The 17029-nt window shown below is 33.0% G+C and overlaps 1 protein-coding gene across 2 annotated transcripts in view; it reads left to right on the top strand.

Annotated features, from left to right (window-relative positions):
• Positions 1-17029, top strand: part of LOC107439954 (uncharacterized) — a 91249-nt gene that overhangs the window by 59640 nt on the left and 14580 nt on the right. For both annotated transcript variants that reach the window (XM_087149840.1, XM_087149841.1), the window contains exons 25-30: positions 1407-1565; positions 7587-7721; positions 8661-8745; positions 10210-10298; positions 11761-11823; positions 13644-13736. In XM_087149840.1, coding sequence (XP_087005966.1) covers positions 1407-1565; positions 7587-7721; positions 8661-8745; positions 10210-10298; positions 11761-11823; positions 13644-13736 — 624 coding nt within the window. The remainder of the gene's footprint in view (positions 1-1406; positions 1566-7586; positions 7722-8660; positions 8746-10209; positions 10299-11760; positions 11824-13643; positions 13737-17029) is intronic.

Here is a 17029-nt window from a genome sequence, read left to right as displayed (position 1 = left end):
GCAACAACATCATCAAGGCTAAGATCATCACCGGTGAACACGCAGGCCGACAAGTACACCCTCCAAGGATCACGCTCGACTCGAGCAAATCACAGCTTGGCGCAACTATGCAACGGCACCAATTCCCAGTTACTCCAGCATTCGCCATTACGATACACAAGTCACAAGGCCAAACATTCGAATTCGTCGGCGTGCTTCTCCTCACGACGGTCTTCGTGCACGGAATGCTCTACGTCGCGTTTTCAAGAGTCAAGCGTCAAAGTGCGTTGAAGGTCCTGCTGCCTCCTGAGAATCCAACCCACACCCGAAACGTCGTATGGAAGGAAGTCCTGAACAAGAGAAACTCACCAGCCGCACCTGCCTCTCCGACAACAAACTACCTGGACAACATGGAAGACTTCGCAATCGATGATTAATGTTTATGCTGTTATAGGTTTATAATATGTTTCTTATGTATGTATATATGTATGTTTGGTTTTTCTAAATAAATTTGTCAAAAATATTGAACTTCAACACACTTCAATCTTTACACTGCTCACTTTGTACCATTTCTTTAATTGTATAATTTTTTGTTATCAATTACATTTTATTTCCTATGACTTTTCAAACTTTACCTTTGTATAGAATAGTTCCCTTTCCAAACTTTGTTTAGATAGTTTACAATGGTGCACTTTAACCGGTTATCTTTTCACCAATGGTTTCACAAATTTTCTTAAGGCATGTATTGTTTTGATAAATCACAATTGAAAATTTAAATCTTCGAGTTAGCTTCGATACCTGTTTTCTCCGAGCGGAGCTCGGTCACCCGCTGGTAATAATAAAATAAAAACTTTGAAAGTTTTTCAAGTTGACTAAAAACGAGAATTTTTTTAAATATTTTTTGTCAGATCTAAAATAAAAAACGTAAGAAGCATCACTTTTGTAATAAACAACCCGAAACACGAATGGATCGTATTTTCGACGTTTTTAGGAAGTGATGTGCTTCACATTTTTCGGTTGTAAGATTGACGGGAAAAAATTTTTTTTTTCTTAGTCTGTTTCAAAAACGAGGCTTTTTAAAAGTTTTATTTTTTTACTTAAATCCAGTTACGTTATTTCCTTCTTTAGTTTTTTCTGTCATTTGGTTATACCAGAGAGTTGCCGAAATAGCATTTAAAGATTTCAAACTAATATTTATGTAAAAAACATAAAAGCGAGGAAAAACATAAAGGCTATCGAAATTCAAAATATCACACTTAAAGATTATTAGAAATTTGAAGGTTAACTAACTAATATTTGTTTTTAACTGCTGTTGTTTTATTAGCTATCATATTTTAATGCTTCGTAGATTTTTACTTTTCCTCGCTAATTAGCAAAAAATTTAAGTGTAGATCCAGTGGAATGTACTTATATTTTATCTATTTCAGTTGATTTGTCGTCATGGTCATGATACATTGTTTTCAAAAGGATTCAGCATCAGCTTATTTGGACGTCTTCTGGATGAACCAGAAATTAACGAAGTTGCCAAAGAGAGAATGCCTGATTCACCCAAGGCAACTATTTGGAGTGACCTAAAATTTATAAAGGTAGCATTAAATTTATTAAAATTGTCGAAGATTTCTTTTATAAAGATGCAAAGATTGCAATCATATACAGGGCTGCCAACTTTCTACGCCTTTTGTAAAAAATTATTCCAGTGGTTGCTTAGTTAATGTTTTAATCTATCATTTTCCATTCACTAAAACTTATTTTCCACTACATAGAAATGATTACGAAGTTCATATGCAAAACCACTTTGTTCGACGTCTGACGTGGCTCTTAAAATTTTAGTTAAATTACCAAAAATTCTGAAAACTTTAGTTTTTAAATGTCTATCACTCTATTAAATATTTCATAAAAAGCGTAGTAGTTGGCAAGGCTGCATATAAAGTGGTACAAATTAAAGTTACTAATGCTGCAATTTCCTCATTATTTTTCAATTTTTGTTCACGTTTAAAAACGTGTTAAAACAGTTTTCAACATATATCACGCAGCTCTCAGTTAACAGTACTTGCCCCAGACAGAATGTCCACCATTGGAATCTCTTTTAGTGGCTCTATTAGATACTGCTTTTTAAAAAAAAACTAATTCCGATTTACCAGTATCGGATTCCTTAGAGTAATAGTATCGTATACAGTGGTTAAACAAATGTATGGAGGAGCTTCTATACTAATTCTATGAATTTTTTTAAATTTTTATTAGCAGCAAGTGTTTTTGAAGGTTTTACGTGGGCAAAACTAATGACACAGTTTGAAAGATTATGCTTGTAGCTTTTAGAAATGCTGTATTTTTTACCCATGCAAGATTCAGGTCAACCAAAATGAGGAGAGGAAGATAATAAATAACCTCTTGCTAGTTTTAATACCGCTATAAATTTTAAGACAATTCCAAGTAAATATCGTAATCCTGTAGCGTAATTTCAAATTTGAAGGTTTTAGAGCTAAAAATTAAGTTATTAACTTCCTCTACTCATTTTGCTCGATCCGAACTTTATATGGTTAAAAAGAATCATGATTTTTTAAATTGTGCGAACAGTTTTTCCCGGTAAAGTCCCCAAAAACATTTGCTGGTAATTTTTTTTTTAAATAGAGTTAGCAAAGAAGTGTTTCTATATTTTTGCTCAACTCCTGTATGATCTAATAGATTATAAAATTCGATAGTTGCGACATTTCAAATCTAAAGAGTATTAGTTAACACTTGAAAATATCAAATTACTCTATAAGCACTAATATTCTAGCACTTTGCATTTTAGTTTTGGGTTCCTAATGGTTTGAGGAATTAAATAAAGTGGTATCAATATTCCTGTTATGAAATCAACTTGCAACACGTTGCAAGCGTCCTAGTCCTAGTGTTTAGGTTTTATTGGGCACCTGGGGCGCGAAGCGGCCCCTATCCCATTCATCTGGAATTTTTGAACAGTTTTGGTTGAGCAATGAGGTAAGCAGGCAATGGAGTTGCTTTTATGAATGTTTCAAGCTCTTTGCTTGAATAACTAAAAAGGAATCAAAAATAAATTGAGCAGCTTGCTCTAAACTGTGTTTGTTTGATTTTGGAGTTGTTCAGAATTGTATCAGCATGAGTAAACGTTATTTTCAGAAAGGTTGATGAAATTATTTGTTTTGATAGTTATGATATGAGGCGTCGGAGGTGAAATGTGCAGCTATTGGTCTGTAGTTTTTATCTTTGATATAATTTTCAAACTTAAAGATTTCATTAAAATTTGCTGTTTTACATTCTATGGCTTTATCGAAAAAATCTGCGTTTAGCTTGTATATATGCTGTGATAGAGTTGGTATTTTGAGGTCTGCATGTATATTGGTATTCCGGATAAACCATCTTGCACAGGTTATTTTTCTAAGGATCTTGTTTTGGCATTGGTTTAATTTCTTCAGTAGATGTTGAGGTATCGTTGTCCAGGCAGGTGAGGCATAGGTAAGTATTGGGCGGATCATTGCTGTATATAGTAGCTTCTTTAGTTTAAGTGACATATTCTGATTATATATTAATGGTTGTATGGCTATTATTGCTGCATTTGCTTTATCTATTGTGCTTTTGATGTGATCATTCCAGGTGAGTTTGCCATTAATTATAAGGCCAAGATAATTTGCTTTTTTAACTATTGGTATTGGTATGTTGAACATTTTTGGTTGAAGTTGTGGAAGTATTTTAATTCTTCTTTTTTGTATAATTAATATTTGTGATTTTCCAGCATTTACTGCAGTTTTCCATTTTAAGCACCAGTCTTCTATTTCGTCTATATGGTCTTGTAGTTTTTGAAGAGCATGATTTGGGTTTCTGGATTTAATAATAATACCGGTATCGTCTGTGTAATAGGCTGTTATGCTGTTATAATCGGCTTTGTTTATAGGAAAATCATAATTGTATAATATGTATAATATCGGTCCCAGAATGCTGCCCTGTGGTACTCCGGCTGTGATGTTTCTCTTTGTCGTTGCAAGCGGGTCACGTAGGAATACTTTTTAGACATTTCTGCCATCCACGAAAGTGGTAGCAAAAGTGCTTCGTTTCAAAAGAAATTATTCATTCGTGATTACCACAAACATAAATTATTTAGTACATATGTAATCAGTTCTATAATCACTCTTCGTAATTTTTTTAAATTGAAGTTGTAGCTATAGTAACAAATTTGTTCCAACTTTTATGAAATCATACAAACCACTTTTTTAAAACTTTAAGCTATAACAGCTGTAATCTATTTTTTGGATAAGTTTCTCGCATGCAATGTGTTAAGAAACTTTCATGATTATTGTAGTAAATCTTAAACTCAAATGTATAAGTAGAAATCTAACATTTAACCTCTTTGAGACGAGTGAATCATATATGCATTCTCAGGGTGTTGATAATCACGGTAAAAAGGTAAAACTGGTAGTTAAACTATTTTTATAGCAGTTTATTTGTAGGTGTGGTAATGATAGTTTGCTTTATTTCATCGCTGCTTAATTAGAATTAAAATTGTATAGTTACATTTTTAACACACTGGGATAGGATTTCCCTGCATTGACTATCAATCTACATTAAAAGCCACGCATAGTTTTTTTACTTTATAACCGCCATTGAACAGCTGACCCAATTTTACGGGTTTACGGCTACTAATGTTCAACTCCGTAACCTTGTAATTTTGAACCCAATCCAGAAGACAAGGGAACTCCTGGATCAAGTATTGGGAGAAATTTGCCTTCGTGGAGGACTTTTTGATGAAGCTAACCCGCATTTGCGTTACATGGAGAGGAAGACCACGACAACATCCCACGGTTAGCCTCATGGCTAGGGAACTCAAACCCATGATCCATCTACCACTGAGGATATTTCCCGTCAGCACTGTGGTCGGTGCAAGACGGATGTGGAATTCGTATCGACTGGGATTCGAACCCGGTTCACCGCATTGGAAGGCGAACGCTCTATCCCCTAAGCCTGCTTCTTTTAATTTTCATTATTTAAATTTACTCAAGTAAGGTGCTTGAATCCTGTTAACAGCTACCACATAGACCGCTGACCACAAAGAGCCAATTCAAAAAAGAATAATACATGATGGATGGAATAGGGGGGACTCTGCGTGTCCCAGGTGCCCAGCTCTCAAATCAGGACAAGACAAGACTAGTATAGGATATGTTAGATACAAAGTAAAAGCAAAAATAAGTCTGTCAAATTAGCCATGCCCAAACTTCAGCTACCGCTTTTTATTTTTTTACTATCCTGATTCAGTACGAATACATTTCTGATTCGCCCGTCCAGGAAAGGTTAAGTATTTAAATTTAAGTGGTTGTTAAATCAGAAGAATTTTAACTGGCTTTAATGAGCAGTTTACTACCATTTAAGTATTTTTTCCGAACTAACAAGAGTTCTGCAATTATTGAGTAAAACTGATTTCGCAATCAGTTTCAACCATTTTACAAATCTAATTGCATTTTAAATCATTGATACAAAATTATCTAAAATCTGTTTTAAAAAAAAACTTATACTGCGGAAGATAAAATATTTTCTCAGTCATTTCAAGTAGATTTATTTTCCTTCTAAGAACGGATTATCTTTCCCTTTTTTTTAATTATTTTTTTCATTCTAACTATTTCTGTAGAATCTGTCATATTTTCCCCGCTTACTTTTGGCGTTATTTACCAATATCTTATTATAGGGTAAAAATATTGAGGCAGGATATTGTGTTTACTTAAATTATGTCCGATACGATCCGCATCGCTTGTGCTTTTTGTAATTCGTTACCACGCACATACTACGACGCTTTTCGAAAAATATTGTTTAGAATGGCAGACAATAAAAACTACAGCTTTTTGAATTTCGGTTAATTTCTGTCAATATTTTAAAAGACAGAGAGAAAATATAGATTTATTATCTGGATGCCTGAGGTTGTAATCGGCCAATTAACCATATGGAATTTAACATGGAGGTAGTAAGATAAAGTAATGAAAATACTTAAATATGTAAAATAAAGAGCTCACTTAATCTATGAGATTCCAAATACATGTCTGGCCAGTTTGAAGCTAATTTGGGGAAAAGACCATTACACAATGCCAACTTTCATCTACCTAAAGGTAACTCAAGATTGAATCAAGTTAGCATGTCTTATATACTAGTGAATAGTTGTTTAACCCTTTCGTGCCGACTGTCACAAATACGTGCCAGCATAAAACCGTATCAATTAGGGTAAAAAGATAAAACTGGTAACCAAAGTAGTTCTTTAGCAGTTTATTTGTAGGCGGGGCTATAATTGTTTGATTTATTTAATTCACCATTACTTTAATTCAAAATAAAATTATTTAGTTATACTTTGAACTAACATTGATTATATCTGTGAATAAACTAACAATAATTAAAGTAAAAGCAAAGTAAGTCTGCTAAATTAGCAACGACTACATTTAAGTTACCGTTTTTTATTTATTTACATCCTGATTTTGTACGAATGCTTTTATGAATCACCCGTCCCCAAGGGGTTAATAATCGCAGGGATGCCAATTGCTCCGCTTTCTGGAATAGTTTTAATAATATGATAGCAAATTATATAGTAAAATTCGTTAGAAACGGACAGTTATGCCTAGTTTTCAATAGAGTAACCAGTTGATTGATGCTTTAACGTTGCATTTTATATGATACTTATAATTTTTGATATTTAGTGGTAAAAAATTTCATAAAAGGAAAAATACTAAACTAAAAGTAACTTGAATTTCGCTACCACTAGAAAACACTAATTTACAAAGCGGAGCAAGTTGGCATCTCTGTAATCGCAGTGGTAGTGACGCCACACTGAGTAATGTCAAAAGAACGTCAGTGGATACGTGTAGCATACCTCGAGAGAATTGGAACAAAGTGGCTTTTAATATATGAGATTACATATCATTTACACGTAGTGGTATGGAAAATAACATTTGATCAAATTAATTAGAGAATCGTGCATTAAAATACACACTTTTCTATCGTAGGAATTTTTTTTTCTTCAACAGAATGAAGAAAGTTAGCAGTCTTAGTCTTGCACACATGATTAAACGTGAGATTGACTATCTTCAACTTAAGTCAATCTATACCACCGGAGAAACTTTTCATTTCAAACTCTGTTTCATCTCTATCGGTAATTTAAAATTTAAAGTATCGAAAAGAGTAAGTTAGTGAATTCAGAGTAAATTATTAAGTTCTTATTTTTTAAATTTTTATTTATTTATCAAAATACTCGACTGCAGACATTCTAGAGTCCTAGGAATGTAGAATTCCGAGCAAATATCCCAAATTCAAATATCACCACAACGGGATACTCTACAGTCCTAATGTTAAGTTCTGGATAAATGTCCCAACTTCAGAAATTACAACCACGGATCATTCTGAAATCCCAGGAATGTAGAATCCCGAGCAAATGTCTCCAATTAGGATATCACCATTACGGGAGACTCTAGAATCCTATGAAAGCGAAGCTTTATTCTTGGACCACACCTTTACCACAAATCTCTATGTACGAGTTAGTATTTGCAAAATTGCTATTGTTTTTTTTTATTGAAATTTATTTTTTTAGTCAAAATAAAAATGTATAGAATATTTCATTATTTCAGGATTTATTCTTTTACGATCGGAATGCTAAAAATGTCAAAAAGATTATTGACAACTACGAGTTTCCTTACCTAAAATGCAACACTGCGCAAGAAGCTTTTGATGCTCTCATGAAAGCAGCTACAGATTTGGAACAGGTAAATAATTAATAACTTTTCTTTGTACTAATAGTTTTATGCATTTAATTCTTTTATGTATACAGTTACAGTCCCGCAACAGACCGATGAGGACCAGGGGGTTAAGGCTCCACAATTTCGTGACTAATGGCATGATTATAGCAATGTGGTCAGCACTGCGCTCAGGCCGCCTTTACTTTCCAAAACAAGCTAGTACCTATCTATTTGACGTTTGGTGTGCTTCAAGCCGCTACTGGAGATCAAAACCCACTTCTTCACAATGATAGGTCTGTGCCCTAACCATTAAGCCATCGCAACTCTTTTTATATATGTATATATCATATATCCCACTAACACAGCAGCTTTAGTGAATACGTTTCAAAGTTCTTTTCAAAGTAAAACTAAAGTTTTTGAGAATGTGTTAGAAATTTATATCATTCGGAAGTTCAATAAAAAAGAGTTGACATTATTTTTTACGGAATTGTAAGAGTATGAATTTGTTAAAGAATAACAAGTTTACAATTTTGTATTTTAATGTTTTGATCCCACATTTACACCGTGGACGCTTCTTTTAAAATGCTAGGGAGTCCCCTGTTAGCTTCCGCTCACCAACCCCAATTATTGCTTGTCAATAATTTTGTTTCCTAGCATAAAACAGTTTTTTCTTCAAAAGTAGAAATTATTCACTCAAATTGTGTAAAAGTGGAAATTATTCACTCAAATTGTATCTTCTAGAAAGATTTCTGCTTGATTAGGCTAGTGCCTAAGCAAACATGTGCATGTTCCGTGTACATCATACATATGTTCCGAACTATTATGCATACCTGGCAGAATTTCAATACTTTTTGTGTAGCTGCGAACATGGCACATGACTTTATTTTTCCTCTTATGCATGTAATGAATGTTTTCAAAACATTTTTGTTTTATACATTTCTTAGACACATTACTTTTGTATTTTAGAGCGGTACTCATCACATGAATTGTACAGAGAATTCCTCTCACTGGAATGTAATTGTTTTTTCGATACTTTTCCAAGCGAAAGGCCGTAAGTACTCTTCGCTTCTATAATTTTAAGCATTAGGGGACCACCTGGACCACCATTTCATTTCTAGTACCTTCAATTTTAAAAGCTTACAGTGGTTTGAAAAAGTTATAGAGGGAACATAGCACTTTTTGATGTACACATACGCAATTAACACATTGCTGACCGGCAACTTTTCTATGGAACGGATGTGGAAGCAAATGAATACAAATAAACTTTAAAAATTTTTCTTTATTATTCAATTCTTAATATTTCTTTTTCGTATGATAAAAAGTATAACAATCACCTACGTATAATGGTACACTACGTGTTTTGCAAATATATCGGGTTTCGTACAGCTATAATAAATTAGTAGAGAATTAAATAGTAAAACTTGAAAAGCAAGGAAAATTACACCCACTTTTTAAAATAGTCACCACGAGATCACTGTTAATATGATTGCTATGACTCGTGACCGGTCACCGACGCTTGGCCACGAAAACACGAGTTCACTGGTGACAGGTCAGCAATGTGCTAACACATTCGAACGAATTATTTGAAGATTCAGGAAGTCATCTAACCTGCGAGTGTGAAAAACGGTGTTTTGAGAGGACATTATATAACACGCTGTCGCACACTTTTTACAGTGAACTTGATAGGTGCTGCACAGCAATCAGAAACGCAATTTTAAAAATTGTTTAAGACTGTCATGTGAAATTAAGCGTCAATCGTATGTTTGAAAGTGGAAAATACCATAATTTGTCTCTCGACTGCTGTGAACGTCGTTTGGTCATCACGACATTTTTTTTTCTTCCCAAACAAAATAATAATTGATAAGTAATTTGGAATATGTTATCATTTTCAGTATGTTGCCGAATAATTATCAAATAAATGCATTAGTGCTCTTCGTAAAAATGATGTTCATTTCTTTTTATCAATTAAAATTTGAAGAAACACGGTGTCTACAGGTCACGAAAATTTTCATGACCTTTTTTCCAAATTCAATGATTTTTAAAGATTTTTGAGCTTATTTTTAAGATACTTTCTTTCCAACGCATTTGATTTCATCAATAGGAATTAGTTTAAAAAAAGAATAGTAATTAATATATCTTTTGAAAAAGATTTTTGTTGGAGACAATAGGCATTCTGAAGACGACTATTATCGTTTTTAGCCTATATATTGCCATACTTTATACGGCCATAGCCGTCATTAGCTACAACATGTTAATCAACACTATTAATTTATTCAAGTGAAACAGATGAAGGTTATAGTGGTTATTACATTGGCGAATATGAAAAATGATATTTTGAGAAATTTAAAATTTGTTACAGCGCTGACTATTCCGTCTGTTTCTCATTTTTATGAACCCTGAGTTAAATTTTTACGACTATTTTATCATTAAATTGAAATAAGTAAAAATAAATTTTTCAAAATTTCTCAGACATAATCTACCTTTACTATAATAATTAATTAATAAAATTTGTTAGGGTTCGATACTGATGTATACAGTGATTTTGGGAGCATCTTAGCCTCTTCATCTCAAATAGAAAGTGCTGATGTACCTGCATCAGTTCAGGTGAGTACTTTTATTTTCCATAAGCAGACTTAAATGAAATGAAAAACTTTCTGTTAAAAAATACTCGTTACTATGACAATCGTACATTTTCGTAATTAATACAAAATCAGAAGCTCTATTTGAAAGTTTTAATATTATTTAGGATTGTTTCTGACTTCGAAAATTGCTTCTTCGTTAAATTCAACTTTTTTCCCCAAAAACTTTCTTTTCGATTCAAGTGTGAAAATATGTTAAGCCTAAGACATTTTTCCTGGGTTAAAATTACTTTCTTAAAACCGATGTTCTTCTTTTACAGTGAAAAATTTATTTAATTCGTAGATACTGACCTAGTTATAGAGAATATTTACAGAGAAATAAAAATTAGGTTAAGCTTAATTTGATTTCTTGAGCATTTAAAATCTTCATTGTTAACACATAGCATGCGTGCTACGTAAAAATATGCTTTTAAAGTTTCTGAGATCCATATAAAAGTTTAAAAAGTGGTTGCAAAACTACTTCGATTCAGCTCTGTTTTCCAAAAAAATTATCCATTCATGATTACCATAAACATAAATTATTCCTTGAACATGTAATAAGTACTTCATTTAAAATTGAAGTTGTAACTATAGCGAGAAGTTAACTTTTATGAAATCTTGCCTACCATTTTTTTAAAACAATTTTAATCTGCAACAGCTGTAATACATTTTTTTTTGTTAAAGTTGCTCGCATGCAATGTGGTAAAATCTCAGGTCTTATGTATTTGCTAAAATGATTTCGTGGTAGTCAAAATAATTTCAATCATCGAAAATCAAATCTATTTATTCAAAAGTAATATGGTAAAGCTAAAAATTTCTTACTATTTCCAACTAAATGCATGAAGAAAAAAAATTCCCACTAAAATGGGAAAAGTTATCAAGAACAGTCAGCTTAGTTGTGGTTCAATAATATTATTATCTAAATGATAACGATATAATTTAGATAAAGATAATTACTCTCAATACATACCACTTAATACATTCCTTACTTCATCGTAAGGAGTGTATTTTTTTACATATTGCAACTACATTTACGAAGCTATACGTTAACTTTTAATTCATTTTTTGGTTACTATAAAAATTATTCAGCGATTTATCGCCAACGAAATTATTTTACAATCGTGAGAAAATTAATAATCACATTTTTTTACAGTTAGAATTTTCGGAAACTAATTTCAGTTATATATCACTTGACTCAAGACATACAATCATTAAGAAAATGTTTAGCAAAAGTGTGTTAATTTTTAAAATTTATAAATTTTAAAAGTGGTGAAATTAGTAGTTTTCGAAGAAAAAAAATTTATTGCCTATTGATTATTGCAAACAAAATATCATTTATTTTGCTTTATTTTTTTTATTTAAAAAAAGTAGTTCTAAAGACACCCAGTCTTCCCATGAGGGAGTGTTGTAACAATGCCTGTATGTAATATAAATTATTTATTTTTCAGAGAGTAGCTAATCAAGTAGTGAAAGATCTAAGTGCTGAAAAATTCAAAGCAATGAGTTTAGAAGTGAGTACTTACAATATTATTTAAAAATAAATGAAAATTAATAATTGAAAAAAAAAAGAAGTAGATAAAAACCAATTTTAAGGCATGCTGAATAAAAGTCAGAAACAAGTTTAAGCTTCAGATAAAATGCTATTTTCAAACTAATTCATTCCCTTTTCGCAAATTTTCAACAATATTTTGAATATTGCTCTTCACGTAATGAAGCGATCAGGGTTTGAACACCGGCGAGGGCCTGCCAATTGTATACCGCTGCCAACTTGCACTCGCCACAATGATAACAAAAATATCACGAGTGATAGATTGATTTTCGGTTTGAGTCCTCTTGCCTTTGGACTAACCATGGGCTAATCATTTCGTAAAAAAAAGTCTCCTACGAGGGTGGGTTCGTTAAAATACTTGATCTAAAAGTTGCCTTGTCTTTGAGTAGGGTTCATGATTTTACAGTTGCGAAATCGAATATTGTTACATTTAGAAGTCTGGTATGGATAGTCTGTTCAACACTGCTGATAAAATTACTATGAAATATTTTGCATAGTAATATTGAATGTTATATGGAAATGGAAATAGTAATAAAAAAATAGTAATAAGAAATCGAATTTCTCCACGGGTCCTCTCCACGTGTACACTATCGTCATCACAGCCTGAATTAAATCTGGACGACCTGGTTCCATTCGATTGCAGTCCAATCCTGCCGAGAGCGACGCCACTTCGAACGGAGGGAATGGTGGGTGCATGTCAATCCTGCCTACGCTGCACAGTAGAACAGAATACCACTTCTACAGCTGGTGTGATGGCACGGATTGCCATCGCATATGGCACACGATCACCCCTAATATAGATCCACTGCGCCATGATGGCCAATCTGTACGATCGTCACATCCCTTAGCCCCATGTGTTTTCACTCATTGCACAGCATTCAGGAGTCATTTTTCATAAGGCAATGCTCGGCGGTATACAACAAGGGTGTCAAAGTAGTGTCTTCCTAGCTTGCTCGATACCCAGATTTCTCAATGAACTAACATATCTGAGACTACTTAGGATAGGAAGTTGGACAACCTCCGAGTGGAGTCGATTTACGGATGTTTTAACAGCAACTATGGAACAAGATGGCGCAGGGCATCGTAAGGGACTTATATGCCTCTGTGCCGGACTGTACCACGTCTTGCCTAGATGTGGCCCAAGAGGGTACTAAAACTTTCATTCATTTGTATTCTTTCTTACAGTAAATGATTATTTTGCTTTCATTTTTTAATCACTTGCTTGCATCAACGTTGTATGAAAATTTCTTTTCAGTCTGACAACTCTTTCAAGGTGCGCTAATTTTTAATGGCAATGAGTGTTTTTACTGAAAATAAATATTCCTATTGACCAAGAACTGTATAAATCGTCAAATTTTAAAAAATATTTTAATTAATTACTAAAAAAATAATTTTAATAGAATGTGTTTCACTGGGCATCGTGGAAAATGTTCGGATTGGTCTTTTAAAAACTGGCAATTAAAATATAAAAAATTCAGTTAAACATATCAATATGAATCATCATTATTTATATCTAAAAGAAATAAAAAAAATTTTTTAATTGTAATAGATTTTTTCCAATGCAATATCAATCAATATAACTGATACAAATCATCTCTAACATTTTTTGTTAAAAATTCTTCAGAGCAATGTCGCAATTAGTTTCGAAAAAAAATAAACTTGTAGATAAATAATTTTGATTGGATAAAAATTTGCGTAAATTCAACTTCGAATAAATGAAATTGACCATACTTGCTAGAGAGATTTTTGTATTTAAATGTTTTTCTCACGAATTGCTTTTAGGAAGCAGAAAAATGGCTGAATACATCGAATACAACGTCAAGCAAAATGTATTGCGAATTCATTGAAAGACACGGTCATCGATGTCTGAAGGAAGTAAGTTTATATTCATTATTAGGATTTGATGTATACGATTCATTATTACGATTTACATTACTGTTAAATACACAAGCTTCAGACGATTTTTTAAGTGACGCCATTGTTCTTAAAGTCCCTTTTGTATTGTTCTTAAAGTCTCGTTCGTATTGTTCTTAAAGTAAATTTTTTATTATTTTTAAAATGTCGCTTGTTTTGTTCTTAAAGCAGTGTAGACAGAGACTCTGGATAACAGAATTTTGAATAAGATGTCTAATTAAGTCTCCCTTCAAGATTCTGATCCTTTAGAATCCACCAATTTGTGGTAGAAAGACTCGTGCGAACGAAAAATTCCCTAACAATTTATCTATCTCAAAGTTGTAATGCATGCATCAAATGCCATTTTGCCTCCCCAAATATTTTCAAATAGACTTCTTTAAAGTCACTATTTTAAATTTTGTCACATATTTACAATATTTTTATTGTTGAATTAACATTTATTATCTTAGATTAACTCTAATATGAATTTTTTTTTTATAAAAAAAACATATCTTCATCCAAGCAAAAAAAAAAAAAAAAAAGATTGCAAAAAGTGACTATTAAATGAATAGGACCTATCGATAACGGCCACCGACTCATTACGTTTGAAGAAAAAGTGGCTACTAAGTTATTAGAGTCTACCGGCCACTGGCTACTAACTGAAAATTTAAATTTTTAGGTCTAGTTTTAAGTCTTGATCATATTGTTTTTAAAGTTGATATATTGTAGTTCTTAAAGTCTCGTAGATATTCAATTCGACATGCAAAATAAAAACTTCCAAACCTGTATTAGTTATGAGAGTTCTAGCATTATTTCCTAGGAATGAAACTTTCGCACCTCATTATACAAATAGGCTGTTTTTGCTCAGACTACTTCACTGATCTAGCGTTACGCACCTATTATGTCCGACCCCCAATGCTCTCCAACCTTTTTATCGCCCCGTACCGTTGAGTTAGTGTAAAAGCTCTACCACTCTTTTTTTAATATAAGGGCTCCTTTTGCATCCTAGTATTATGGGGCATATTCTTTCGCGAATAGAATTTTCTTGTAGAACTAATCTAACCTCCCAATTTGAAACAAAGACTATTTAATTTCGTTTTGGGGAAGGTAATACAATTTTGTTCATCGGAGCTTGCATTCGTTATTTTACAAAGCAATATTTACTGTATTCTAAAGATTAGTTAAACAAAACTTTTAATTTTGTTCAATCTAAATATTAATCATAATTTAATTTATTTTATAGATTTGGGTTAGCAGTCGAATCACAGTACTCGGTTCTCGGATAGTGGTCTACAGAGTGTGGTTTGCAAGCTTATGAGTCTCGAATTTCGGCAACGTGCGCATGAGTGATGCTTCAAATCAGAGTGTACCGACTACGGCGGTCTAAACTTATTAAAAAGCGTCTTAGATCTTAAAACTAATTTTCCTAATATGTAGGGTGTTCCGTAATTACTATCCTTAACATACATTTTTTTAATCCTTGACATTGTCAAAAGGTTTGCACATTATGCATCGCAACTGATAACAGAATCTGATGAATTACTATTGAGGAATCTGGGATTAAATACTTCAAAACAAACTTGATTGCCACTGGCAGGTGTTTCAGACTATTACCGTACGTATTGTCTTAGTTTTTTCTGACAGTTAAATGGGTTTCGATAATTTTTAAAAATCTCGCTTTCATTGTTAGTGGTTTTTAAGATTTGAATGACAATAATTCTCTCTAAAAATAGATTTTTCTTTAAATCGTGGAAGTATATGATTTTTTTCATATCATATATAATTAAAGTTATAGAAATATATAATAAAAATAGTGATTATGGTGGTTACAGTCTAAATCATTTACAGAATTTCTGAATTCAAATTTAAACAAGTGACCACTAAGACAGTCATGGCCAGTTAAGAGTCGAATTTTCGCAATTGCAGAAGCACAAAGAAAATCCTGAATAATGGAAGCCAGACACTCCCAGGCTTTATCTTTTGCATAATTATTAGGTAGTAGTTAATGTCTTTTGTTAAATCCCGATTTCATCATTCTTTTTGCTGAATTTAAGGTCAACACAGCTTTTGACCTTCGGAGAATGTTAGTACTAGGAAGTCAGCCTTTTTCACCAGGAAGTCAGCCTTCCCATTTCCCTCCACTACACAGTGAGAGAGATCCCACTGTAAAACAATGGTCCCCGACAGAGAATTCAGAGGAGACCGACAGGTATAGATTCGTTTCGAGTTGCACATTTTATTGCTGGAAAAAGTCTGTAGAGCAACTTTAGGATCGGAAAGAATAAGAATTTTATTAAAGATTTGTCTTCTGGCAATCTCTACCTCTCCATCGAAGCTAGTGGTATTACCACCTATAGCTCTGTAAAAGGAAAAATGATCACAAAAAATACCAACTCCAGCATTAACACCCTAATCCATGAAGGAGCTATCAATGAGAGTTAGACTACCGTGCAATTTAACACATTGCTAACCGGTCACGAGTTAACTGGTGTTTTCGTGGCCAACCGTTGGTGACCGGTCACGAGTCATAGCAATCATATTAGCAGTGATCTCGTGGTGACTATTTTAAAAAGTGGGTCTAACTTTCCATACTTTTCAAGTTTTACTATTTAATTCTCTACCAATTTATGATAACTTTACGAAACCCGATACATTTGCAAAACTTGTAAGTTAACATTACACGTCACTTATGAGCAGATCAATAAATCCTAAGAAGTCAGTTACTAATCTCAGTAATATCATACCTCATATCGAAGACTGGTGCACAAAATGGAAGGTAGACATCAACACCACTAAATCTTCACTACTAATTATTAGGAAATCAAGTAAAAAGAAAGTCATTTATCCAAATATTACTCTTTTCAATAATGCAATACCACTAGTTCGAAAGGCCACCTACCTAGGCGTCACTCTTACTAGTACTTTAAATTGGAATACCCATATTGAAAATATTCTTAGCAAAGCGCAAGGAGCCTATAGATCTCTGAAACCAATATTAAACTGTAATTCAAAACTATCACTCAAAACAAAACGAACGCTATACCTCCAATGCATTCGACCGATCATCAGCTACGCAGCCCCTGCATGGAGCACAACCACTGTTACTCAAAAAAAGAAACTGGAGATTGCTCAAAATAAATTCCTCAGATATATCACTGGAGCCCCAAGATCCATGAGAATGAAAGATCTAAGACGAGAGTTAAAAATCAACAAAATAGATGAGCACATAGCTGAACTATGTGCAAGTTTCTTCAGAGATGCACTCTCTTGTCATA

Source organism: Parasteatoda tepidariorum, chromosome 8 (assembly GCF_982258835.1).
Source record: "Parasteatoda tepidariorum strain Cologne lab strain chromosome 8, Ptep-v5.0, whole genome shotgun sequence".
In the NCBI taxonomy this organism is placed as follows: domain Eukaryota; kingdom Metazoa; phylum Arthropoda; class Arachnida; order Araneae; family Theridiidae; genus Parasteatoda; species Parasteatoda tepidariorum.
Note: the sequence above shows the minus strand (reverse complement) of the source record. Positions and strands in the feature narration are given on the sequence as shown.